General features: G+C 58.1%; 1 protein-coding gene across 6 annotated transcripts; it reads left to right on the top strand.

Annotated features, from left to right (window-relative positions):
* The first annotated feature begins 632 nt into the window (after window positions 1-632).
* CUNH1orf167 (chromosome unknown C1orf167 homolog) lies at window positions 633-25,054 on the top strand. Of its 6 annotated transcripts, none has more exons than XM_053898959.1 (20): window positions 633-777; window positions 4,207-4,369; window positions 5,299-6,548; window positions 6,746-6,789; window positions 6,984-7,173; window positions 7,820-7,956; window positions 9,271-9,365; window positions 9,795-9,981; window positions 12,850-13,025; window positions 13,583-13,751; window positions 15,369-15,555; window positions 15,659-15,813; window positions 16,541-16,749; window positions 17,871-18,015; window positions 19,378-19,599; window positions 20,304-20,562; window positions 23,162-23,249; window positions 23,361-23,523; window positions 23,725-23,860; window positions 24,139-24,564. In XM_053898959.1, exons 2-20 carry the CDS (start codon window positions 4,288-4,290, stop codon window positions 24,562-24,564), a joined length of 4,320 nt encoding a protein of 1,439 aa, XP_053754934.1. In that variant the 5' UTR covers window positions 633-777; window positions 4,207-4,287. The 6 variants fall into 6 exon arrangements, with proteins under 6 accessions (XP_053754934.1, XP_053754935.1, XP_053754931.1 ...); XM_053898960.1 differs by adding an exon at window positions 24,734-25,054 and having other exon boundaries at window positions 634-777; window positions 23,162-23,523; window positions 24,139-24,249; XM_053898956.1 differs by adding an exon at window positions 2,265-2,342 and having other exon boundaries at window positions 634-777; window positions 23,162-23,523.
* The last annotated feature ends 30 nt before the right edge of the window (window positions 25,055-25,084 follow it).

Here is a 25,084-nt window from a genome sequence, read left to right as displayed (position 1 = left end):
GTCGGATACACCGACTCAGGAAGTAATAAATACCCCCGCCTTTAAGAATTGCTTTAGACTTTAAGAAGCTCTTTGGCATTTATTTATGAAGTTCTCACGTCAAACCTGTGAGATGGTAGAGGAGGCCTTACCACACCCTTTTTGCAGATGGGAAGCTTGAGGGTCAGAGAATCGAAGGACTTGCCTCAGGCACACAACTGCAGCACCCAGGTAAGTCACCGGTCACCTGCCCCGAGGCCGAGGGCTCTTTGCCCTCCCATCTCGGGGAGGAGAAAGCATGAAATCTGGACTGAGGGTGGAAAGGCAAGGCAGGACTCCCAGGGAACAGCATGGGCAAAGGTCGCAGGTGGAAAATGCCGAGAGGGCAGTGGGACCGGGCGTCACGGGGCACTGGAGGAGTGGGGAGGGTGCACCCCGGGCGGGTCCAGCGGTACACGGCCACGGCCAGCTTGGCCCGTCTTCCGCACGCCAGCCACTTGCACGAAGCCACGAGGCTGGATCTCAGTCCCCGGATGAGGGGCGGAGCCGAGACTCCGGCGGAGGAGCACGCGCTGCCCTGTAGCCCTCGCCGTGGGAACCTGCGGCCACGCTCGCGACTCGTGGAACCGCCCGCGCGCCCCCAGGCTCCGCGAGTTCTCTGACGTCCCGCACCTCACCCGCCTGGGTCGTTAGCCCTCGCGGGAGGTCCCCTCCAGGTTCAAACCGGACCAGGCGGAGGACCCGAGGAAGACAGACGCCCGGAGGACGGGTCCCAGAGGCCAGGAGCACTGACCACCGGTTCTTTGGGGGGAAGAGGAGGGAGGCTCTGATGTCCCTAACTGGACAGGGATGGGGGTGGGTAGCCAGGGAGCGGAGGGTGGGAGTGAGGAGCACGCAGATGAACAGATGAACCCAGCCACGGGGCGGGGACACTAAAGGTAGGGATACTGTGGGTTGAGCTGTTTGAGATCTCCTTTGGGAAGAGGTGGGGGGCAGGTGGTCTTGGTTACGAGCATGCGCCTGGAATCAGCCCCTCCTCCATCCGTGGCCCCTCTGCCGCCACTGACCAGCTATAGGCTTTGGGCCGGGCAGGGAGCCCCTTTAAGTTCCAGTTTCCTCATCTCTAGTTCTTAGGGTTAAATGACAGGGTGTCTCCTAAAGCTGCATGAGGTTTACGACGGTCAGTCGCTCGTTTCACACGGTGTAGAAGCCCCTGTTATGTGCCCAGCACTGTTGCATGTGCTGCAAATACTGCAGGGGGAAAAAAAAAATAACAGTGGCTCATAGACCCCTGGAGGGCTAGGAGCAAACAATACTTTCTTTAGTCTGTTAGGTGGTGGCAAGTCATGGAGAAAAACCACGAAGGGTAAAGAGAGGACAGAGTGGAGAGGGTGCTGAAGTCTGGGAGAACAGTCATGGAAGGGCTCACTGCTGCGTTTGAGGCAGGCCTTGAAGGAGAGAGGGAGAGACAGTTCTAGGCAGCGGGGACAGCAAGTGCAAAGGCCCTGGGGCGGCAACATGCACAGCATTTTTGAAGGGCAGCAAGGAGGCTGGTGTGTTTGGAGCAGAGAGAGCAAGGGGGTCTAGGGGTGAGGCCGATAAGGTAACTGAGGGCCAGATGATGCAGGACAGGGATCAGAAAACTTTCGTAAAGGCCTAAGAGTAAATGCTTTAGGCTTTGAGGCCCATAAGGTCTCTGTTGCAACTACTCTGCCTGTATCAAGAAAGCAGCCAGAGACAAGCCATTAAACCACTAGATGTGGCTGTGTTCCAAGAGAACTTTACTTACGTAACAGGCACCCTGCTGTGGGGCCTTGAAGGCAAGAGCTCAGCAAAGGAGGAACCAGCAGAGGTGACTGGGAAGGAGCTGGCAGGCAGGAGGGAGGAAAGGAAACCCAGTCAAAAGCCAAACTCAGCATATTGAGTAAAAGCAGGAAGCCTGAGTAATTGCAAGGCTCTCAACCTGCAAGGCAGGAGACTCAGGGCTCAGGAAGCAAGGAGTTCCGATTGCTCGTAAAGGGTTTTTATGGGATAAATACAGAAGTGATCTGGCTTTTAGAGCTGGTTGGCTGTCTAGTGGTCATTTTTATTTGGATCAGGGTAGCTAAGTCAGGGGGACAAGGACGTCCAGAGAGACTTGAACAGGCATGAACAGACTTGGTGGTTGGGGGATTGGCTGGTGACCTCTGCTGATTTCTGAGAAGAGCTGTGAGTTCCTGTAAGGTTAGGTTAAGTGTCCTTTATGCACCTGCGTTGACCTGTCTCCATTCTGTTCTTGATATAAGTGACTCCCTTTGCGTTTGGTTCGATACCCAGGGGGGAGCACCCTGGAGTCAGGGAAGCAAGGGGTCCCAGGAAGATGAGTGAGTGACCACTGTCCTGCTGTTGCTGCTGCCTTAAGAGAACCCAGGGCCGGCCAGGGGTGTGATGTCTCGGGGATCACCTGGAGGAAAGCAGCCTCGGGCAGGTGGGGGTGGGGTGCCGAGTGCAGCGAGGCCAGCAGTTGGAGATGGGAGAGAAATAGGGGGACTTGGGTGTGGTGTGAGGGAGCGATGACCTGGGACCTGAGGCTCAAGAAGGGTGGGGGTGGGGGTTTTGCTTTCTGTTTTTAATTTTGTTTTTTAACATTTATTTCATTTTGAGAGAGAGGCAGAGCGTGAGTGGGGAAGGGGCACAGAGAGAGGGGGACAGAGTATCTGAAGCAGGCTCCAGGCTCCGAGCTGTCAGCACAGAGCCTGATGCGGGGCTTGAACTCGTGGACCAGGAGATCATGACCTGAGCCGAAGTTGGATGCTTAACCGACTGAGCCACCCAGGCGCCCCTGCTTTCTGTTTTATAAAGTTGGAAGAAATAACCGCCTGCTTAAGTGCTCATGGGAATGACCTTGTAAAAAAGGGGGAAGTACTGATGGGGGTGTGGTTTCTCGAAGCAAGGACATGGCCCTGACCCACCATAGCCTGTGTCCCACCCCCCAAGCTCTGTGTCCAGGTTCGGGCCTGAGTCTGCCGTGGGGCTGTGGGGGTCATGGGTGCCTGTCTTGATGTCCAGAATGGCACCTCAGAGGCCAGTGGTGGCTCTGGGTGCTTTCCTTGGGGAGATGAGATGGGATGGTCCCCAGAGCGCAGGGGAAGGTCAGCCTGGGAATAGGACCGCACGGGATGGAGCGGGAAATTGGGGGGAGGGCAGGTGGGGGAAGGCTGTGTCCTGGAAGCTGGCCAGGAAGGAACACGGAGGCATTTCTCTTCTGTTGCCCTATTTTGTGAGTGCAACAGAAAGTAAGGTCTGCTGGGGGGAGAGGGGAGGGGAGAAGAGGTGGCAGGGGCTTGAGGACAGAGGGGAAAGTGTGATTGGCATCTAGGAGGGAGGGGGGAGGGAACTAGTCTCATTCTCCAGCAGCCTTTGCACCCACGTGGGATCAAAGGCGGTCATTTGGAGCGAGGCTGTCGGTGCAGCAGTAGGGTGAAAACCAGTCATCAGTGTTGTGCAGAGGGAGGAGGGGCGCGGTCCAGGGGCGAGGTGTGCGCACGGGTGTTTTTACGTGGAGGGAAGGGAGAGACAGCAAGCAGCAAGGGACAGTCAGAGGTGGTGGGGCCAGAGGATGGGGTCTGATGGGGGAAAGACCACCGGCATGGGGCACTAGAAGGTGGGGGTGGGCTCCAGAACTGGAGCAGGTACAGTTATTTAGGATGCTAGAGCCTGGGGGCACCATGGGAGGGGATGGCTGAGGTGGGACAAAGGGCAAGATGGCAGGAAAGGAAGAGGTCAAGGACTCCGCAGGCCAGGAGTGAGAGGCATCAGCCATGTGGACGGTGAGATCGCCAAGGACTGAGGCGTGTGTTGGTGACTGCCACAGTGAGCCAGAGCTGAAACCTTCAAGGAACGAGGGGACGGGGCCTAGACTGTTTTCAGTCCCGTTCAGCTTTGCGCTGCAGTGTTCTGGGGTCGGCGGGGAGAAGGAAGGAAGTGGTCTGAGAGAGCCCCCCCCCCCCCCCCAGGAGGGCTGTCTGGGATAGCCAGGGGCCACAGAGAGGTCTGGGGTCAGTGTTAGAAGGAGGGGGCGCTGGAGGACATTCGAAAATCATCAGGGGAAGGTGGCGGTGTGGGGGCCTGACCAGGACAGCTGGGGCTGGGCCCCAGGGCAAGCAGAGGTGCTGACGGAGGGTACAGTGCGGGCCAGGGCTGGGGTGTGGCCCGGTGGGAGCTGGGCATCCTGTCCTTGCCCTTCAGGACCTATCCGATCAAACAGGCCAGACCGCTGGCCTTAGTGTGGACCAAGGACGCCTCCGCCTTGGCTTCGCCCTCGAGTCCATGGAGCTGAGACAGGACGCCAGCCGCAAGGAGAATGTGCCCCCCAGGCCTGCGACGCCCCTGAGGCCAGGCAAGAGGCTTGGTGGGTCTGGGTTGGATGTGGCGGGAACAGGGTCCCCTCTCGCTATTGGCCCAGAGCTTCTTTTCCGCCAGGCCAGCCCAGGGCCTCGCTAATTCCAGAGGTTAACCGTACAGGGCCAGCTGGGCCGGGACGAAGTCTTCCTAGCCTGGGACGGAGGGAGAGTCAGGATGTCAGGAAGTGAGGCCAGGAAGAGGAGGACCAGGAGTGGGCCTGGCTCCCCGCCCGCCGCCCCCTTGCTAAGGCGCTTGGCTACAGAGCCAAGGCTGGAAGCCGCCCCCAGACAAATTCAGATTCTGATGCACGTGCCAGTTTCTCCAAGTCCTAGCTGCGTGACTGTGGGGCAAGTTGCCAAACCTCTCTGGGCTTTAGTTCCTGTCTTCAAACGCACACCTCCTATGGCCCAATATAGCTGCTAGGTCCCCAGGCGTTTCCTGGTCTCCGGCTGACGCATGGCCCCGGGAGCTGGGGAGACTAAGCCCCACCCTGAGTCACCCAGAGCAGCTCACCTGCAGCTGTTTGCTGTGTGGGTCTTGGCCCTGACCCCCAGCGCTGCTTCCCCATCACCCCTGCCCAAGCCAGGAATCAGTCATCCTTGATTCTTCTCTTTCCTTCACGGCCCCCAGCCCCCCAGCCCCGAGCCTCCACGGCAGATCCGCTTCCGCGTCCTTCTCTCCCCCATCCCTGATCCCAGCCCTGTCCTCTCTCGCCTGGGATGCCCTCAACAGCCTCTTTACTGTCCCCCTGCTTCCCTCTGCCCTCCTCCCCCCTCGCACCCCAGCCCTGCTCCCTGCAGCCAGGCATCGAGTCAGACCACCCCTCAGTCCTGGCCCCCTCCTGCCTGGCATCCTGTCTCTGACCCGCTCCCCCCAACCCACCCGAGCACTGACCACCGCGTCTGCCCTCGGCTCACGACTCTGTCCTCTCTTAAGAGCGACGGAGATTTCCGAAGAGCAGAGGTGTCGGCCGGGGCAGCGGACATGGCCGGTGGGTGCACGAGTGCCCGGCTGAGAGGGAAGGGCCTGCCACCATACGCTCCCCGGGGGCAGAGCGGCGCCAGGAGCCCTGCCGGGTCCAGACCAACCTGGCCGGCCCGAGCCTCGTCCTGAAGGACGCAACTGGCCGGCTGGTGAACTCAGGCTTGCAACAGCAGAGCAACCTGCAGACCCTGGCCGGCAGGCCCCAGGGGAGAGCCCGAGAGCTTGTCGTCCAGCAGAGTAACCTGAGCATAAGGGGGACCAGCTTGGCCGAAGGCAGGAGTCACCTCAGCCCCCGCCTCCAGTCAGAGCTTCTGGACAGCTTCTGGCCCCACCTGATACCCCAGGGAAGCCCTCTATCCCGAGCGTCGCTGGCTAACCCACTCACCAGCCTGAGACAGTCCCGGTGGCTGGGCACAGACACCCCCTGCCCAGACGTCCAGCCTGCTGCAGGCTTCGCCTCTCTCAGTGGGCACACACTTCCAGGCTCCGGACCCTGGTGTGTCCTGGGGAACTGGCCCCCTAGGCTCATGGGGGAGCCCCTCACCCTGGAGGACCTGACTGTCCCGGTCCAGAGCCAGGCTCGGGCCCCATCCCAGACTGCCATCCACCAGCTGCTGGCCTCTGTGCGACACCTGGAGCACGAGGTAGCCCGTCTCGGGTGCCGGGCCTCCCAGGAACCCCCAGGCCCTGCTCACCGGGACCCCTGGACCAGCAGTGGCCGGGCCCTCCCTGCCCTCCGCCAGCCCGGCCAGCCTGTTCTTGCATCCTGGGAGGGGAGGGAGAAACCCGTGCGAGGCCTCAGGGAAACTGCGGATTTCCCAGGGACACAGGGGGCCCAGGCTGGCCTCTCAGACAGTCGGGCAAGCAGTAAGCCTGCGTCACCGGAGGCCACGCTGAGGATGCCGACGGGGGATTTCCTCGACCCTAAGCAGGGGGCCCTTCTGGCCAACCCCGCGAGGCAAGGAGAGAACTTCTCCCCGGGGCCTACATATGGCAGCAGGCCGAAGAGGGACCCCCGGCTCCCTCCAGGGGTGGGTAACAGGGAAGCCAGACCCTGCTCTTCAGCTTGCTCCCGTGCTGCCCGGGGCGGCCCACCTGGGCAAGAAGGAAGGGAGGTGGCCCTGCAGGAGCTTGTCAGCAAGGAGGAGGAGAGGACAGCTTCCTGCCCACCAGATGCAGCCCCAGCAAGGAGCGCCCTGCAGGTAGAGGCCAGAGGAGGCCGGGCGCGGGAGCCGGGGGACCTCAGGAGTGCTCCCAGGAATTCCCTTTGCCAGCTGGCCGCCACTCCCCCGTTACGCTCCCCGCCCCCAGGAAGGGAGGCCGGGGACAGGCAGGCTTGGTGTCCCGCCCTGCTTGCTCTTCAGCCTGAGAACCGAGACCTGTTCTTTTGCTTTCCAAGAACAAAGCCCGAAACGTTGGGAGCCTGGAGTCCGGGACGGCCCGGTGAGGCCATGGGCTATGGGGGTGCGGAGGGGGGGGTGCCAGCCACACTCCTGGGACAGCTGCTCTCCAAGTTGCCTGGGCCAGTGGAGACGAGCACCTGGTGGAGGGCAGCCCCTGGGCGGGGGGCAGATCCACACAGGACTTAAGCGGGGAGGGGACTTCCTTCACCCAGTCCCTGCTGGGGGGTGTTTCAGATGTTTCAGAGCCTGGTGGCATCGGGTGCGGAAGCGGCGGGCCGTGGCTGCGGCGGTGGCCCTGGGCCGCCGGCGGCTGTTGCGCAGGGGCCTGCGGGCGCTTCGGTGGGCACTGCGGCTCCGGGAGGCCCAGCTGGAGGTGGCATGGAAGCGACACACTCAGGCCCTGCTGGCCCAGAGCTTCCGAAAGGTCAGGGGCCTCCAGGTTGGGCCGTGGGGAGGTGATGGAAGGCTGGTGTGTCTGGGGAGGAGGCCACCTGTTTTATACCTCCTGAGTGATCAGCAGTACAGTGGATGATGGCCCGCCCAGACACCTGACCCAGCTCTGCCCGAGTTCAAATCCAGCCTCCACTACTTTCTTTTTTCCACAAATTTTTTGCTGCGTGGCTTTGGGCAGGTTACTTAACCTCTCTGTGCCTTCGTGTCTTCAGCTCCGAAATGGGATAAAAATAATGGTACATACCTCTCGGGATTGTTGTGAGGTTAAATTAATAAATATAAAGGACTTAGGACCCTACTTAGCACATAGGAAGCACTCTGCCGGATGAGTAGCTGCTATGTTTTTCTAACCGTTAGCCAGCCAGGACTGGGAGGGCACGTCTGTGGTCTTCCCTCCTTGGGAAAGGAGTGCTCTGGGAGGGCCCAGCTCCAGGTTTTGCCCCCCAAGGAAAGCGCTGCATTTCTCCATGCGTTCATTAATTCCCAAAGGGGCAAGGTAGTCTATAGGTTAAGACCGGAGACTTTGGAGTCTCACAGAAATGTCCCACTCCTGTCCACCATTGGGGCACATTTGAGGCTATGGCCCACATCCTTCTTTCCCTTCTCTCTTGCCCCAGTGGAGAAACCAGATTCTGCAGCAGAAGCAAGGGCAGCCCCGCGTCCAGGCTGGGCCGGGACCCCCACCGTCTGGGACGGGCCAAGCCCAGAGCCCCTCAGGAAGGGAGCCGGTGGCAGACCCCGCCTGGAGAAGCAGGTAGTCTGGGACACCCCGGTGGTCAGTTGGTCAGTGTGGCCTGGGCAGCGCTGGGGACCTTCCCTCCCCCCGCTTCCTGCCTCAGTGTCCCCTTCTCGACTCCCCCACAAGAGAATGAGAATGACACCAGCAGATGTGGACAAAGATCTCTGCTCGAGTACGTCCACTGCTACATTATTTATACTGGTAAAAACCTCAAAACAGCCTAAATGCCCGATAGCGATTGAGAAAATGACGGTTTAACAACGTGGTGAGCATTTGGCAACCGTTCCGTGTGACGTTTGTCAAGACTTTACAATTTTCTCCCCGTTCTTTTTTGGGAAATTTTTCGTATCGAGTGGCTTTTATTGGTGTTATTTCTAATTATAACAGTCATGCGTGCTTGCTTTGAAGAACATTCCAAATGGTTGAAAGTTTCATCCCTCTCCCTTCCTAGAAGTAGTTTCACGGGTCTTTGCATGGAATTTTTGCTGACAAGGAAAAATGGTTATGATGACGTTAAATGGGGGGGGGGTGGAGAATGAAAATAGTGTGTAAGATATGCTTTCTGCACGTGAAACAGTACAGAAGGAAAAATCTGTTGCTCAATGAGTTAGCACTATGGGACTGCTCACTCAGAGATGATTAAGGTGGTTAAGTTTTATGTTTGGTGTATTTTACTGCTGTTAAAAATGAACATAAGTAAATATTTCACACACACACACACACACACACACACACCCCAAAACATGCTAAGATAAGCAGGTCGTGCTTATCTCTGGAGCGGTGGAATTCAAGTTGACTCTTTTCTTCTCTCTTCCCTCAATCTTCCACCATAGGGGTGTACTGTTTTGTTTTGTTTTTTTCTCGTTTGCAAATTAACTAGATGTGCTTGACATCATTATTCCAATAACATTTGTTTTATTTTATTTATTTAATGTTTATTTTTAAGAGAGAGAGAAAAAGAGAGAGACAGAGTGTGAACAGGGGAGGGGCAGAGAGAGAGAGAGGGAGACACAGGATCCGAAGCAGGCTCCAGGCTCCGAGCCGTCAGCACAGAGCCCGACGTGGGGCTCGAACCCCCCGACTAAGCCACCCAGGCGCCCCACTGATAACATTTATTTTAACACACGTTTGTTGCAAGAGCCCAAATAGCACTGAAGAGAAGGGAGCAGAAACAGAACCTCCCTGCAGACTGCTTAGATAATCGGGGTGAAATGAGAAGGGGGTGGGGGAGGGCCAGCTCAGCGCATCCTCAGCGTGGCCGGGTTGGGACTGTGCGCCCTCCCTCTGATGCCTGGGCATCGGTTTCTCTCTGGGCAACTTTACTCTCAGTCCAGGGAGTCAGAGGGAGGAGGCGGGAGCCTGGCCGGGACCAGATGGAGGCGACGGAGAAGTACAGATGCTTCAGGCCTTGCAGCAACTGGCTGGTGAGCCATGGGCCTGCGGGGGAAGCAGGGGAGAGGGAGCTGAGCCCCCACACTGGGCAGGGCAGGGGGTCCTGAGCGAAGGTTTGCTGAGCATCTACTCAGACGGCTTTTTGGACATGATCTCATGTGAGCCTTGGGGGACCCGGGCGAGGCACTGTGCCTAGTTTACGGATGGGGAACTGAGGCACAGAGAAGTTAAGTGGCCAGCTAGAGGACACGCAGTATGAGAGGCACACGTCCTGCATTGGTGCCACCGATGCTAGTTCGGGTCCAGCCCAGGCTTGCATGGTAGAACCAGAAAGTCCCTCAGCCATCCCTAACTCACAGGGAAACTGAGGTCCAGAGATGGGGAGCAACGTGGCCGCCTCCTGTCCCTGAGCCTCCCCACTCACTCATTCTCTCTTCTTGCTCTCTCTCCTCGCTTTCCAGGCTTCCTCTTATGGTGCCATCAGAAGGAATGGGCCAGGCAGGAGAGGAGGGTCCAGGGAGAGGCCTCTAGGGCCACGCTGAGGACTCAGAGGAAGGGGAGACCCCCCCAGGCCCGGTGCTCTCATGCTGCAGACGCACCCAAGGTGGCCTCGCTGGACACCCAGCAGCAGAGAGCCTGGCTCGGCAGGTAGGGAGAAGGGGAAGAAATGTGGAGTGGGGACCCCTCTCCTGGAGGCAGGGGCTGGGACGCAGCTGGGAGGTACCCTTTGAGTCCGTTCTTGACTCCTGGTATCCAGAAACAGTGATAAAAATAAGAAATGAAAACAGCTGCGGTTTGCTGAGAGCCGAAGGCACCTCCCCGGAACTCTGGAATATGGTCCAAAGCAAAGCTCAGTGGTAGTCCTGCCCCCGCCACCCTGGTGGAACCATGGCAGTCACAGAGGGTGTGCTCCAGTCCCACTGAGCACAGATCTGTAAGAGGGGTTTTCTCTGGTTAACCTTTTATTATGGGACATTTATATCTTCTACAAAAGGAGAGAGAGAGGGTGTCTGGGTGGCTCAGTTGGTTGAGTGTCTGACTTTGGCTCAAGGCCATGATCTCGTGACTTGTGAGTTCGAGCCCCCGCGTCGGACTCTGTGCTGACAGCTCAGAGCCTGGAGCCCGCTTCGGATCCTGTGTCTCCCTCTCTCTCTGCCCCTCCCCTGCTCATGCTGTGTCTCTCTCTGTCTCAAAAACAAAAAAATAAATTTTTAAAGAAAATTTAAAAATTAGAATAGATCCTAAACCCCAGGGTCCCCATCACCCAGCTTCAAGAAAATCACCTCCTAAAAAATTCATTTCATCTGTACCCCAACTGTTTCCCCCTACGTTATTTTAAAGCAGGTCCCCCACATCATAGCGTCTCATCCGTAAGTACTTCTGTAGCATCTCTAAAAGATGGGGACTCTTTTCAATGACACAACCACAATGCCACGATCACCCTGAAAAATGGACAGTTGTTCCTTAACACCAGAGAATATCTGGTCAGCATTCAAATGTTCAATTGTTTTTTATAGGTATGCATTCTCTTATAGTTTGTTTGAACTGGGATCTAAATCAAGTCCACACGTTACAGTCTTTGAAAACGATTCCAAAATAAGAAATACAAAATATTTTGAGGGGTGGTCACTCACCAGAATGTGTCCAGCTTCCTAAATGACAACCCAGAAGAGGCCGACATTCATTCAAACGCCAAAACTTTGTACTGTGTTTTTAAAGAATCAGTTTCTTTTCTTTATATTGTACCCAAATAGTGCTTCATTAATGGGGACTTTTTTTCTGACAGCCCACAGACTACTTATAGAAAATACTAGTTGTTGAAACATTAAATTTAATATTTTCTCTTTGGAGTACTTGAAGAAGTTAAAATAGATGTTGGGGGGGGGGTGCCCTGGGTGGCTCAGTTGGTTAAGCTTCCAACTTCGGCTCAGGTCATGATCTCACCGTTTGTGGGTTCGAGCCCCGAGTTGGATTCCAAGCTGACAGAGACAGCCTGTTGCGGATTCTCTCGCTCTCTCTCGCTCGCTCGCTCTGCCCGTCCCCAACTCGTGCTTTTTTCTCTCTCTCAAAATAAATAAATAAACATTAAAAATAACATAAAATAGGCGTTGGAATTTCATTAGATTCACTTAGATTCATTAGATTCATTAGATTCACTTAAAATATGATCTATTGCCTTCAAAAAAGAAAGAAAGGCAACATGTTAAAGTCGGCTGGAATCTTTAGCAGGCTGCACACTTATCATGGAGCTTGACTCCGGGCTCTCTCCCAAGACCCTGCAATCATGACCTCAGCCGAAATCCACAGTCAGATGCTTACCTGACTGAGCCACCCAGGCGCCCCTCATTATGGGGTCCCCTCTAGTTTTTTTCTCTGCAGTTTATCTGTTGAGGAAACCAGGCCGCTGGTCCAATAGAGTTAACCCGTCGATGTCTGCATCCTGCTGACTGCATGTCCCCCCGGTGCGGTTTTCATTTTTCATATATATATTTTTAAGTTTGTTTGTTTGTTTGTTTGTTTGTTTGTTGAGAGAGAGCTCAAGGAGCAGAGAGAGAGAGCAAGACTCCCAAGCAGGTTCCACAGTTAGTGCAGAGCCCAATGTGGGGCTCGAACCCACGACCTGCAAGGTCGTGACCTGAGCCAAAATCAAGAGTCAGATGCTGGGGCGCTCAGCTCGTTAAGCGGCCGACTTTGGCTCAGGGCACACGATCTCCCGGTTGGGGAGTTCGAGCCCCGCATCTGGCTCTGTGCTGACAGCTCAGAGCCTGGAGCCTGCTTTGGAGTCTGTGTCTCCCTCTCTCTCTCCTTCTTCCTCACTCGTGCTCTGTCTCTCAAAAATAAACATTAAAAAACAAAAAAGAGTTGGATGCTTAACCGACTGAGCCACCCAGGCATTACCCCCCCACCACACACCGCCAAGTGCAGTTTTCCATGAGACCTTCGAGTGAAGGTTGCTGAGCTAGACTGGGGTTCAGCGGAGACGTGAGGCTGGGTGCTTGGCCGGTTAGTTGAGGGAGAGCCAGCAGGAGAGTGCCCGGCGAGGGAACAGCACAGGCACAGGCCTGTGACGGAGGAGCATGAGAAGCGCAAAGGACGCCAGTCAAGTTGGAGCCCCGTGGTCCAGGGTGGGGGCCGTGCCGGGGCCAGACCTTGCGCGGCCTTGTGGGCCGTGCAGAGTAGCTGACATTTTGTCCTAAGAGCAAGGGGGCAGTCACCGGACGATTTCAGCAGGGGAGCGAGATTGACCGCGTTTGAGATTTGAAAAAGATCACTCTGGCAACTGAGCAGCGGCTGTCTGGAGAGCCGTTGCAGGGGGCCGGGCAGGAGGCTGCTGAGGCCATCCGGGCACCCAGAGGCCCGGGTGTGGCGGCCTGAGCAGGTGGCGCAGTAAGTCCTTACAGCTGCCCCATTTTACATACGGGAAGCCTGAGGCTCTGAGAGGTGATGCGGTATGGGGCAGGCGGCTGTTGCTGCAATCATCGCTCTTAGTACCAGCACCTTCTCTCGGCTCCCCAGGTGCTTTGGGGCCTGGCAGCAGTTTGTGCAAAGAGGGGCCCGGTACCGGGACCGCCTGGCTCACCGCCGGGCCAGGACCCTGAGGATATGTCTGCAGCAGTGGGTGCGAATGAAGCAGCTCCAGGCCTCAGATGGAGCGAAGGTGACCCAGCTGTCCCTCTGCCGGCAGAAGGCAGGTGAGCAAGCGAGTGGCGGGCGGAGGGGCTCCCTTTCCCTCCCACCCCAGCAAACAGCGTCACCTAAGCTCTGTCTGTGATGGGCCCCAGTTGAACCGATGGCTTCTTGGGATGGGGGATGGTGACGCAGGGAGCTTTCTGGGGGAGTGCAGTCTGATGGGCGCGGGAGGTCCAGGCGGGGTCCCCGGAGTGGGCAGGCTTTGGCTGGGCCCCATTCTCATCCCCAGTCGTGAGCTTCTCTGGACAAGGGACTTTGTTCTGTCTTCTACAAGAGGGGGATGTGGTCCCTGCTCTCAGGAAGCTCCTGGTCTGGGGGACGCACAGACCTTGTCCCCCACCCCAAATCTGAAAGGGAAAGATGGGGCCTCTGAAGGGAGGATTTGGAGGCAGTGGGAGGAGGCAGTGCCTGGGAGGGGAAGGGTCCTCAGGAGGGGCGGGGGGAGGTGAGGCAGCAGCCTCTGTGACAGCCTCTGTGACTGCCGTGGGTTCCACCAACAGATTTGGGTGGAAGGAGGTCACTGGGGACGGGACTGACTCATCCCTCGACTGCTTCTCAGGGAACGTGGCCCTCTGCAGCTCAGCCCCTGGCGTGGCCACAGCCCAAGGCCTGGGGACAATGGCCCAGGTGCAAGGTGGCAGCTCCCTGCGGGAAGCCTGCCGGAGACTGGCCCTCCGCCGGGCGCTGCTGCTCTGGAGGACGCGGCTCTCCCAGCGTCGGAAGGCTGAGTAGGTGTCCGCGAGCCTGTGGCCCGGGGCTGGGCCTGGGGGATGCGTGCAGGGTGGGCACGTGAGCGGTGCCCAGCACTGGCAGGAGTGCCCCATAGGGAACAGGCCAGACCCCGCTCTTCCCCGTGGCACACTGTGGTTCCCAGCAGGTGTGGGACTGGGGGGAGGTGGCCCAGGGACCTGGAGGCCGTGATGGAGCAGAGAGCTGCAGGAGCCACGGGGTAGCAGGGGACACAAACACAGACTTCTCCCCGAGGGGCTGGAACCCTGATGAGAAAGGTCGGTTTCTTGCTCATCTCCCGGCCGGGTGGGAGCCCCCGGGTGGCAGGAACCGTGTGTGTCTCACCTCTGTCCCCCAGTGCCTGGCAAGTGTCTGACACGTCAGAGGCATGGGAAAAATCCTGTAAGGGAGTAAGTGCCCCTATCTGCCTCATCATACAACTAGAGAAACTGAGGCTCCGCGGGTCGAACAGCTTGCTCTAAATCACGTGAAGTAGGAGGAAGACGGTCCCCGTTGCTTTTGCACGAGACAGTCGCGGCCAGGATTCAGAGTCCCCGGGATGGTCGTGGTGGGTGAGGGGGTGGAGGGGGTCAGGAGGGACCAGCTGCGTCGATGATACGACAGGTGGAATGTACACCAACAGTTGTAGGGAGAAGAATTCTGTCACTGAACGCCACATGCCTAGCATCCATTATCCCCCGCCCGCTCGGTCCGCTGGGACCCTCAGTCTCTTGTAACGTACCCCTAGAACTCTCGGGAAAGTCAGTTCACCGTGATCTCCCAGAAGGCAGCTTTCCCTCCTCCAGTCCGTCCTCTACCCTTTGGGCATCAGGGAGCAGTCCCTATCTATCTACGACATAGCTGGGGCCACCCTGTGACCTAGAAGGAGTATTTGGGGGTGCCTGGGTGGCTCAGCCGGTTAAGCGTCCGACTCTTGATTTCGGCTCAGATCTCTCTGAGTTCCAGTCCCACGTCGGGCTCTGTGCCGACGGCGAAGAGCTTGCTTGGGATTCTGTCTCCAACTCTCTCTGCCTCTTCCCCGCTTGCGTGTGTGCACACATACCCTCTCTCAAAAATAAATAAACATTACAATAATTGTAGAAAAGAAAGAAAATAAAATGAGTATATGGAACCCACATCTTCTGCTATTTGGAGTTTGGGGAAATGACCTTTCACCAAGCCTCAGTTTCCCTGTCTTTCTAACTGAGCAGAGGCAGAAGTGGTTATACCTGCGGCCTCTTGAATCTGGGGGCCTGGGGCCTGGGGCGCAGCTCCATCCCCATCAGGAGTGTGGCAGGGATCAGCCAGGTGATGCAGGTGTAGCAGTGGTCTCAGCCCGAGAGGCTCACGAGGGTCACTCTGGGAGCTTCGGGAAAATTAGGAAGCCCAGGCCCCACCTAGGTTGTTAAGTCAGAGACTCTGGGGCCGGGATCCCAATGGGCCTCAGTACTTCCCAGGACTCCCCAAGAGTCCCATGTGCAGCTGGCTTTGAGAGGTGGTGCTCTAGCCTTTGTTTGGCACGCGGTGGCTCCCTTCCAGCCCAGCGCTTTTGCAGGGACCCAGCTGGGGGGTAGCACCTGCTTGGGGCCCAGGGACTCACCTGCCCCTTCCTGTAGCTCCTTCCTCCAGGGCATGCGGCAGCAGATGATTCGGCGTATCCTGAAGGGCTGGTGCCTGAGGGCCTGGGGTCCAGGCACCCCGTCAGACAGTGCCAGGACCACCTTGGCCCCGGAGCTCCTGGGCAGCATCCCGGGGGGGGAGGACTTGCCGGGCTGCAGCACACTCCGAAGCTCACTAGAGAAGGTGAGGGGCCGGGGGTGGGGACGGGCTAGGGTGGCAGGTGGGAGGAGAGGGTGGGGACGGAGCAGGGGCCCGGGGATCCAGGACTCCATCCCTCCTTCCCCAGGTTTCCAGGGCCCCCACCCTCCTGGAGACGCTCCGGCTGAGCTTTGTGTGGGCAGCTGGGCGGCAGCAGAAGAGGCGGTGCCTTCTGCTCTGGCAGGTGCGGGCACAGCAGTCCCGGAGGGCAGCGAGGTGGCACCGGTGTACTCTTCGGAGGCGGTAGGGACCCCTCCCCTTGAGGGATGAGCCATGCTGCCCACCACTCCATAGACATCCTGTCTCCCAGCCCCCTTCCCATCAGTCCTTGTCCTTCACCACTCATCCCTTTGGGGTCTGCACCCTAGAGGGCTCCCATCTCACACCCCCAGACTCAGATCCTCTGGACGTCTCCTGCCCTCTTGGCCTGCCCTGCTGACAGGGAAGGGGGCCTGAGGCACTCTACGGGGTAATCGTTTCTCCCAGAGACTTTGTTAGCTGTGGCGCATTCATTTATTCATTCGTAGCACAATGCTTAATTAAGGGTCGGTCTGCCTGGGTTCTAATCCCAGCTCTGCCCCTCGCTGGCTTGGCTGTGTGATCTTGGGCAAGTTGCTTAACCCCTCTGAGTCTCCGTCTCTCCATTTGTTCAGGGATAATAATAGTACTCCAATGGGAATCGACAAGGTAGGGGCCTGTAATCCCCTAGCACAGTCCCTGGCACATAGCAATGTTTGTCACCAGTGGCTGAGCCCCAGGACTTGGCGCTGGGGTCCGGGATCCCATTTTATCCCTACCGCCTGTCACCGTGACACTCAGAGTAGCGTTTGAGCGGTCCGGCCCCCAGCAGCCCGCCCTCCCCCAGGATGGAAACAGGGAGAAGAGTCACCTGAAGCTCCCGACGGAGGGGAGGGCTGGGAGAGCCTGGGGTGGCCGTGCCCATCCTCAGGGTGGGCTCTCCGCTTCCTAGCATCCTTCTCGGCTGGAGCCACTGGGCAACAGCCCAAGGGGCCCAGAGAGAGCTGGCTGTTGGCTGGGCCTGGGAGCGGAGCTGCAGGGCCGCACTGGGCTTGTGGCGGCGGCGGCTGGCGCAGAGGCTGCAGGCAGAGCGGTGCGTTTGGGCCCGGGGTCGCACACTGGTCCGGGGCGCCCTGCACCGCTGGCACGGCTGCTGGCAGAGTGAGTCAGGGCCTGGGTCCGGGCCCCCGCGGGTGAGAGAAGGGCCAGGGCTCATCGGGGCGACCCGGGATTTAGTGTCCTCCCACACAGGGTCCGGTGATGGGACGTCCACAGAGCTCACCCGGGATGGGGAGGGGCAGAGCAGAACCTGGGGGCGTGGACACTGTGAACACTGCCCTTCCATTCCCCAGCTGTGTGGACCTTACACAAGCCGCTTAACCTCTCCGAATCTCAGCTTACTTACTTAGCTGGAAAATGGGAATCGGGGCGGCACCCTCCTCAGGGGGCAGTTGTGGGGACACTCGGAGACCATCCATGTGCAGCGTTTGGCTCAGAACCCAGCTCCCCTCGGATGTTCCATTGTCCTCGCCTCTGTCCTCATCTTCATTATCCTCACCTGGCCTTCAGGAGTCATGGGTCTGAGCGCTGAGTCATGGTGCCCTCAGAGCCCGACATGGGGGGTGGGGATCGTCGGGGGCCCCTTTCGAGGCTTCCCACTGCACAGATGCATCGTATCGATGGGCTGGCAGGTGGGGACCCGGTGGTTCTGGAGAACCCGTGTCCTGTTCACTGAGGACAGCTGCTGCTCCAGTCCACTTGCTGTCCCAGTGTGGTCAGACCTAGCTTCCAAAGAAAAGCTGGAAGTCTGGATTTCAACATGAATTCTCCTGATTCCTAAACATTGCCAAGAAACGAAAAACAGCGAGTTGGGTTGATCTGGTCGTCACTGGACACTTGTAACCGAAGCATTTATCTATCTATCTATCTATCTATCTGTCTATTGTTTAACCTTTATTCATTTTTGAGAGACAGAGAGAGACACAGCATGAGCGGGGGAGGGGCAGAGAGCGAGGGAGACACAGAATCCGAAGCAGGCTCCAGGCTCCCAGCTGTCAGCACAGAGCCCAACGTGGGGCTCGAACCCACGAACCGCGAGATCGTGATCTGAGCCACAGTTGGATGCTTAACCGACGGAGCCACCCAGGCGCCCCATAGCCCCCAATGGTTAGGGGGCCTCCTCTGTCTGCATTTGGCTGAGGAGGGCCCCACAGTCACCCGGGGCCAGAGGGGCGAGGCTGGGATGAACACGCAGTGGCATTTCAGCCTCTCTCTGGCCACAGGGCGGCAGCTCCTGCACGAAAAGTACCAGCAGTGGGTGCAGGTGCAACTCCAGGGCCTGAGGAGGTCCGTGTTCTGGGACTGGCGACGGGCAGCAGCTCGTCAGAGACGCACAGCGGCCCCACCAGAGCAGCCCCTACTGCAGAGGTGGGTGGGCCTTGCCGGTAGGGGGATGAGGGTCACACCCTCTCTGGAAGAAGCAGGGAGAGAGCCCAGAAGGAGCCAAAGAGCCACGACCACTGACCTTCTATTACCTGCTTTGTTTGAGTGGTGGTGGGGGGTGTGGGGGGGTGGTGGCAAGGCTTTAACTCCACCCGATGCCCTGATGAGCCCCAGATCTCTGACTCCCGACCGGGTCAGTCCTTTGGTTTCAGAGGACACGGTAAAGATGGGGGAATTCAGCTCCTCAAACACCCAGCATATCGTGTGCTCCAATACCACGTGTTGTTCAAACACAGGCAGGCTCTCCTCTATACCATTGCCAAAGGAGTGAAATCTTGAACAGAGATGTTCTAGTAAAACGCCTATACGTCATTCGTGCGTATTTAAAAGCAGAGCGGGGGGCGCCTGGGTGGCTCAGTCGGTTAAGCGGCCCACTTCGGCTCAGGTCATGATCTCGCGGTCCGTGAGTTCGAGCCCCGCGTCGGGCTCTGTGCTGACAGCTCAGAGCCTGGAGCCTGTTTCAGATTCTGTGTGTCCCTCTCTCTGACCCTCCCCTGTTCATGCTCTGTCTCTCCCTATCTCAAAAATAAATAAAACGTTAAAAAAAAAATTAAAAAAAAACAGAGCGGGCAGATGACGCCTCTTCCCACTGTTCAGCCACAAATACCCCGACGTTCACGGTGTCCGCACACGGGCCGCCGGCCACAGACCGCCGAGCGGCTGACTCCTGGGCTTTCACCCCTGAGCAGTGGACACCGTTTTTTCTGGCCCCTCCTGGAGTGGGTGCTGTGCTCCCCTCACTGACCTCCTGCCCCGGAGTGGGCTTGTGAAGGGAGACCAGGCCTGGCTGCTCCCCCGATCGCACTGGGACTGACTGGGACTGGACCCCACATCCGCTGGGTTCCCACAACCTCCCGGAGAGCCCCTGCCGCCCTGAGTCAGTTGGCTCCTGCAGCAGCTCTTAAAAGCCAGCACTTTGACCTGTTACACGTGGGTCCGTGCATTTTTAATTTTTTTAGTGTTTATTTATTTATGAGACCGAGAGGGACAGACCATGAAGGGAGCGGGGGTGGGGGAGGTCAGAGAGAGGGAGACACAGAATCCGAAGCAGGCTCCAGGCTCCGAGCTGTCAGCACAGAGCCCCGACGCGGGGCTCGAACTCCTGGCCTGTGAGATCATGACCTGAGCCGAAGTCGGATGCCTAACCGACTGAGCCACCCAGGTGCCCCAGGGTCCGTGTGTTTTTTAAGGTGCAGGGTTGTATGTGCAAAGCCACGTATTACCTCTGACATTGTGACTTCTGACTCTGAAAGCCCGCCGGGCCCCTCCTCTGCTCCTGTTTTGCAGCCATTTCCAGGCCCCGTGTGGAGTTGTGAGAGACACAGGGGTGTTCCCAGCCACCAGAGCCTTTCGGGATGGCCCGAGAAGGGCCCTGGGGACCACATTTTCCATGTGGCGGGAAGCCGGAGCAGCCAAAGCCTGGGCACAGGGGCAGCACGTGGCCCGGGTCCCCATGACCCACTGGAGAAGCCGTGCACGGGGGGGCCCGACGGACGGGCAGCTGAGGAGGTGAGTGGCTCTGGGCCGGCGCTGCAAGGCCCACCGGCTGGCGGAAGAGAGAGCAGCTCTGTGCTGGACGCGGTGGGTGCGTGGGTCCCACCCACGCTGAGTCAGCAGAGCCCATGCTGCCCAGAAGCTGAGCGCCAGGTGGGTGCCCACGGCCCGCGGGCAGCCCCACACTGTGCTTCCAGCTGGGTTTGTTTTTGAGGTCTTGAGCTTGTTTGGGGCACAGGTAGAAGGTATTTGGTGGCTGGTGACGGGGCTTCGGAGGCGGGGGTCGGAGGGAGAGGTGATCCCAGCCGCTGGGGCTAGTGCTGGGGTCCAATTCCAGACTTGCGCTTCCCAGCAGTGTGACCCCTCTTTGGGCAAGTCTCTAACTTGAAAGGTCAAAGGGAGAGAACAGGCCTGCCTTATAGACATACCGCACGCAAATGCTCAGTTCAGGGGTCAGAAACACAGCAGGTGCTCAACAGACAGTGCTCTTTCTTGTGAAGGAGGGGGAGGAGCAGTGTGGCCGCAGGACTACCCACTCTCTGTCCCCTCAACGGGGCGCTCGTCCCCCCGCGTGTGATGTTCTGCAGCTTTCGGTGCCTGTTCGAACCGGATCTCCCCAGAAGAGGGATGAGGGGAGGAGCACTGGCAGGGGCTTGGCCTGGGGCAGGGGAGGGCTCCTTACAGCCCACCACAAACATGGGCTCCTGCCTCTCTCCCAGGGTCCTAGAGGCCTGGGCCCAGGCAGCAGCCAGGGGCCGTGTCCGGGGAGCCGCCATCACCCAATTCCGGCAGGCTGCGTCCAGACGCCTCCTGTGGACCTGCTGGGCCCAGTGGCGGGCAGTGCTGCTCAGTGGGCAATTGGAACCACAGGAGGCAGAGGCCCAGGAGGCCTGCCCGGTTGACCGCAGGCAGCGGCCCGGGGTGGCCAGCAGAGGGCGCCTCCTAGCACTGATGGACACTCCAGCTCCGTGGAAGCAGGTGAGGTAGCCTAGGTGGGGTGGGAGGTCCAAAAATGACCTGAGGGCCAGTGGCCTCAGAATCAGCTTGTTTCAGCCCAAGGTGGCAAGCGTGGCTGGATGCTTATCCGGGGGCCCACCGACCTTGGGGACAACACCCCTACCTGGTTGTGGGATGGTCTCCTGGCTCTGGAAGACTGCCATCTTTGGGCCCATCAGCCAGTGCCAGCCCACTGCAGATCTGCCCCAAAGACAAATGCTCTGGGCACCATCTACCAGGGAGACGGGCACCTAAACTCACACATGTCACGGTGCAACCTAGATCTAGATGGGTGCAGGGGAACAGGAGCAACTAGCAAGTCCTTTTTATTCTTTATTGGAAAAATTACGCATGGTCACTACGGGGAAATCAGGAAATATAAATGGAAAAAACAGTTTATTTCATAACCCTCTCCACCCAAAGATAAAACACCAGTCAGTCACTCTCCAGACCAGAAGCAGTTGGTTCTGTGGGTACCTGGCTGGCTCAGTCGGTAGAGCACGTGACTCTTGATCTCAGGGTTGTGGGTTTGAGCCCCACATTGGGTATAGAGATTACTTAAAAATAAAGAAACAATTGGGGGGCACCTGGGTAGCTCAGTCGGTTAAGCATCCAACTCTTTTTTTTTTTTAATTTTTTTTTAATACTTTATTTATTTTTGGGACAGAGAGAGACAGAGCATGAACGGGGCAGGAGCAGAGAGAAAGGGAGACACAGAATCGGAAGCAGGCTCCAGGCTCCGAGCCATCAGCCCAGAGCCCGACGCGGGGCTCGAACTCACGGACCGCGAGATCGCGACCTGAGCTGAAGTCGGACGCTTAACCGACTGAGCCACCCAGGCGCCCCAAGCATCCAACTCTTAATTTCGGCTCAGGTCATGATCTCACAGTTCATGAGTTTGAGCCCCTCGTCTGTCTCTGTGCTGACAGCACAGAGCCTGCTTGAGATTCTTGCTTTCCCTCTCCCCCCCTCTCTCTCAGCCCCTCCCCAGGTCGCACATGTGTGCTGTCTCTCTCTCTCTCAAAAATAAAACATAAAACATTTAAAAAATAATTTTTTCAGTTTTAAATATCTTTAAAAGAAAAAAAACAGTCCTGACACTAGCAAATGGCGACAAGAGCTTGATGGCAAACAGGACTGATTCAAAGCCACAGTGAGAGCCGGGGACAAGGAATAACACAGCATAGCAGCCTTGGGACGTGTCACTGGAGGACACACAGCCCCAGAGTTACCGGCCAGACACTTAGTGTTCCTAAAAAGGAATTGAAATCATCAAGAATCCTGTTTCAGAATGCTAGGAAGCATAAAATAAATTCTAGAAAGAGTCTAAGAAAAAAGATTGAATTGTTTTTTTAAATGGAATAAGGGGCTCGCTTGGTTATTTGCAGAATCCGTGTATGCACACGTATAGGGCTATGGCAACAGCAGATTCTGGGGTTTCAGAATATTTTATTTCTAGATCTGTGTCACAAGACAATTTTATTTTCAGAGTGTGCTTAAGAATATTAACATTCCGGGGGCGCCAGGGTGGCTCAGTCAGTTGAGCATCCGACTCTTGGTTTTGGCTCAGATCATGATCTCAAGGTTTGCGGGATCGGCTCCCACGTCAGGCTTTGCGCTGACAGTTTGGGGCCTGCTTGGGATTCTCTCTCCCCTTCTCTCTCTGCCCCTCTCCTGCTCGCCCGCACTCTCTTCCAAAATAAACATTAAAAAAATTTTTTTTAAATATATTAACATCCTGGGATGCCTGGGTGGCTCAGTCGGTGAAGCACCTGACTCTTGATTTCAGCTCAGGTCATGATCCCAGTGTCATGAGATGAGCCCCGTGTTGGACTCTGCCCTGTGCGTGGAGCCTGCTTAGGATTCTCTCTCCCCCTGGCTCTCTGCCCCTCCCTAATTCGTGCGAACGTGCACATACTCTCTCCAAATAAACATTTAAAATAAATAAATTAACTCGTTATCGTTCCATTCTTATCGGCAAAGGCAGGCGGGGATCCCATTTGCTGGTGGAGAAACAGGCATACGGAAACCAAAAGTAAATGAGAACTAGGGTGCTTGGTTCCAGGCCTCTCCTTTCTAGCACATGAACGCACGCAGCCAGGCAGCCCTCCCCCATCGACACGAGCAGGTTTTTTGCCACCTCGTGGTGCAGAGGCCTTCGGACAGCCCCTGGCCTGTAGTCGAGTAGAAGCTGGGTCTCAGGCTCTGGAGTCACACTGCTCCCGAGACAGGGGGCCTCAGACAAGTAATCTCATTCTGTGAAGCCTAAGTGGGGGCGGGGAGGGGGGCAACCTGCTCACAGGCTGTGCTGGCACCGGTACGCTGTCACCAGGTGGTGGCTGTCACTGGCCTGCCCTCCGCTTGAATTTCCAGCCTCGCTGGGGAGAACGGGGAAGAGGCTGTAATGTGTACCGATGGCCATGCTACACCTTCTCCGTCTCCCCCTGGGAGCCCCAGGGCCGTGTAAGAGCAGGAGGCCCTGCTTCTGGGGTAGGACAGGAAAGGATCCTGCCAGGTCGCCTGAGTGCCAGGGGGTGCAAACCCCTCGGGTTCAGGTTTTGCTCTCCGGCTGTTCCCTCAGACCCACCGCTGCAGGACGCGGCCCAGCCCAACGCGGCACCACGGCGGCGGTGGACCGAAGGAGCAGAGAGAAATGTCCTGCGCTCAGAGTAAGGAGACCTGCCCCTGGGGTCCATCATCTCGCAGGCCTGGAAATCAGCTTCCGGCGAGGTGGCAAATCCGTTCTATGTACTTATTCTTTATTAACCTCTTCTTTCCAGGTGACAGAGAGCCTCGCCTCTGCCGTGCCTTCCAGGTCCAGCTGCAGTGGCCTGGACGCACCAGCCAGGCCCAGGGCCCGCCGCCCGGAAAACCAGGAGGGGACTGCAGCTCTGAGGCCAGTGTCCTCAAAGGCCAAGGCGTGGCCGCTGAGAGGCAGCTGGGGTAAGATCAGCTGCGCGTGCGTGTGTGCGTGCGGCAGGGCCCCGGGGCTTGCCTGAGCCACGGCCGGAGCTGGGCTCTTTCTGGCCGGCGCTCATTCCTGGAGGATCCTGGGGGATCCGTGGCGCTGCCCTTCTACCCGGTCATGAAGGGCTCGTGACGGTCTGGGCTGTCGGGGTGCTCAGCAGGGCCTCACCCCACCAGGAGGAGGTACCTGCAGCGCTGGCACCTTGAGGCCTTGCTTCGCCGGCTCCAGGGCTCCCAGCAGGCCAGGTGCCTGGCGGCAACATGGCAGCACTGGGTGGACGCTCAGGGAGAGGAGCAGCTGGCACGGACGCTGGTGAGCAGGCTCAGCCCCGCCCGCCCCCCCCCTTCCCAGCCTTGTGCTGATCTCTCAGCTCATTGCACCTCAACCCTAACCCCTAGAAATGAAGCCTCCCGAAGCATCTTGGTCTGCATCCGTGGGGTCAGGCGACGGGATCTGCGTTAACACACCTCAGGGGATACCCCCGTCCCCGCCCCATCACGGCCCCTCTGTCCTGTGCTGCAGGGGTGTAGGGGGAAGACGTGGCAGAGGGGCGGCGGGCCAGCTTGGGGCCTCACCACCTGTCCCCACAGCTCAGGCAGTGGCACCTGAAGTGGGCCTGGCGCGTGTGGCGGCGGCGAGTCCTGCGGCTGCGGGCGGCTCGGCGATTGCAGCAACAGGAAGGCGGCCGGGTCCTTTCCCAGGTACTGGGGGGTACCCCCCCCCCGGCAGGCCTTCCCAAACTAGGGCCACACCTGGACATTTCTGAGCTGGGGGCCCCTTCGTTTCCCGGGGAGGAGTCAGTTCCTTTGAGAAAACACAGCTTGGATTCTGATTTGGCTGCTGGCCATGTGCTCACCCCAGTCCTACCCTGCCACTCAGCGTGGGAACAAGGCTCAGTCACAGCACAGCTGCCACTCAACGCCAGCCCACGCTGTGTATGGGTCCCCGGGTGCCCACTCCCTCATCTGCCCCACTCAGAACACAGCTCCCCAGATCACAGATCAGAGCTGTTCTGAGCCTCTGCATTTGGCCTGGGGCAGAGCCGGCTGAGTAGCTGGAGCGGAGGGAGGGATCTCCTATTCCCTCTGGGGACAGAAGGAGCTGAGCACAGGCATTCGCCTAGCACAAACAGCACTGACCCAGGAGGGGGCCAAATAGCCTTTCCTTTCTCCTCTCTGGCTCCAGGCCTTTGAGAAGTGGTGCCAACAGCTGGCAGCCAGGGGCCGGAAGAGAGGAGCCACCGGCAGCCCGGTACCCCCTGAGCAAGGCAGGCATCGGGAGCCCTGGGAGCAGGCTGGAAGCTGCTGGGGTGGACGTGGGCGGGGCAAGGGGCCCAGCTGCAGCTGTGACTTGTTCCCATGGAAATAAAAACAGAACTGTGCCCAGCCTTCGAAAGGAAGGAACCACGTCCCACCCATCCGGGGAGTGCAGGCTCAAGCCACCAGGCACTCATCCCACAGCCTGGGGACAGAGCTCTGAAGGACAATAAAACACCCTCCTTGGTCCCAGCTGCTTCTCTTGCTCAGTCTCTCCTAA

This window comes from Panthera pardus, unplaced genomic scaffold, assembly GCF_024362965.1.
Source record: "Panthera pardus isolate Hobbes unplaced genomic scaffold, ASM2436296v1 HiC_scaffold_11, whole genome shotgun sequence".
NCBI classification, from domain to species: domain Eukaryota; kingdom Metazoa; phylum Chordata; class Mammalia; order Carnivora; family Felidae; genus Panthera; species Panthera pardus.
Note: the sequence above shows the minus strand (reverse complement) of the source record. Positions and strands in the feature narration are given on the sequence as shown.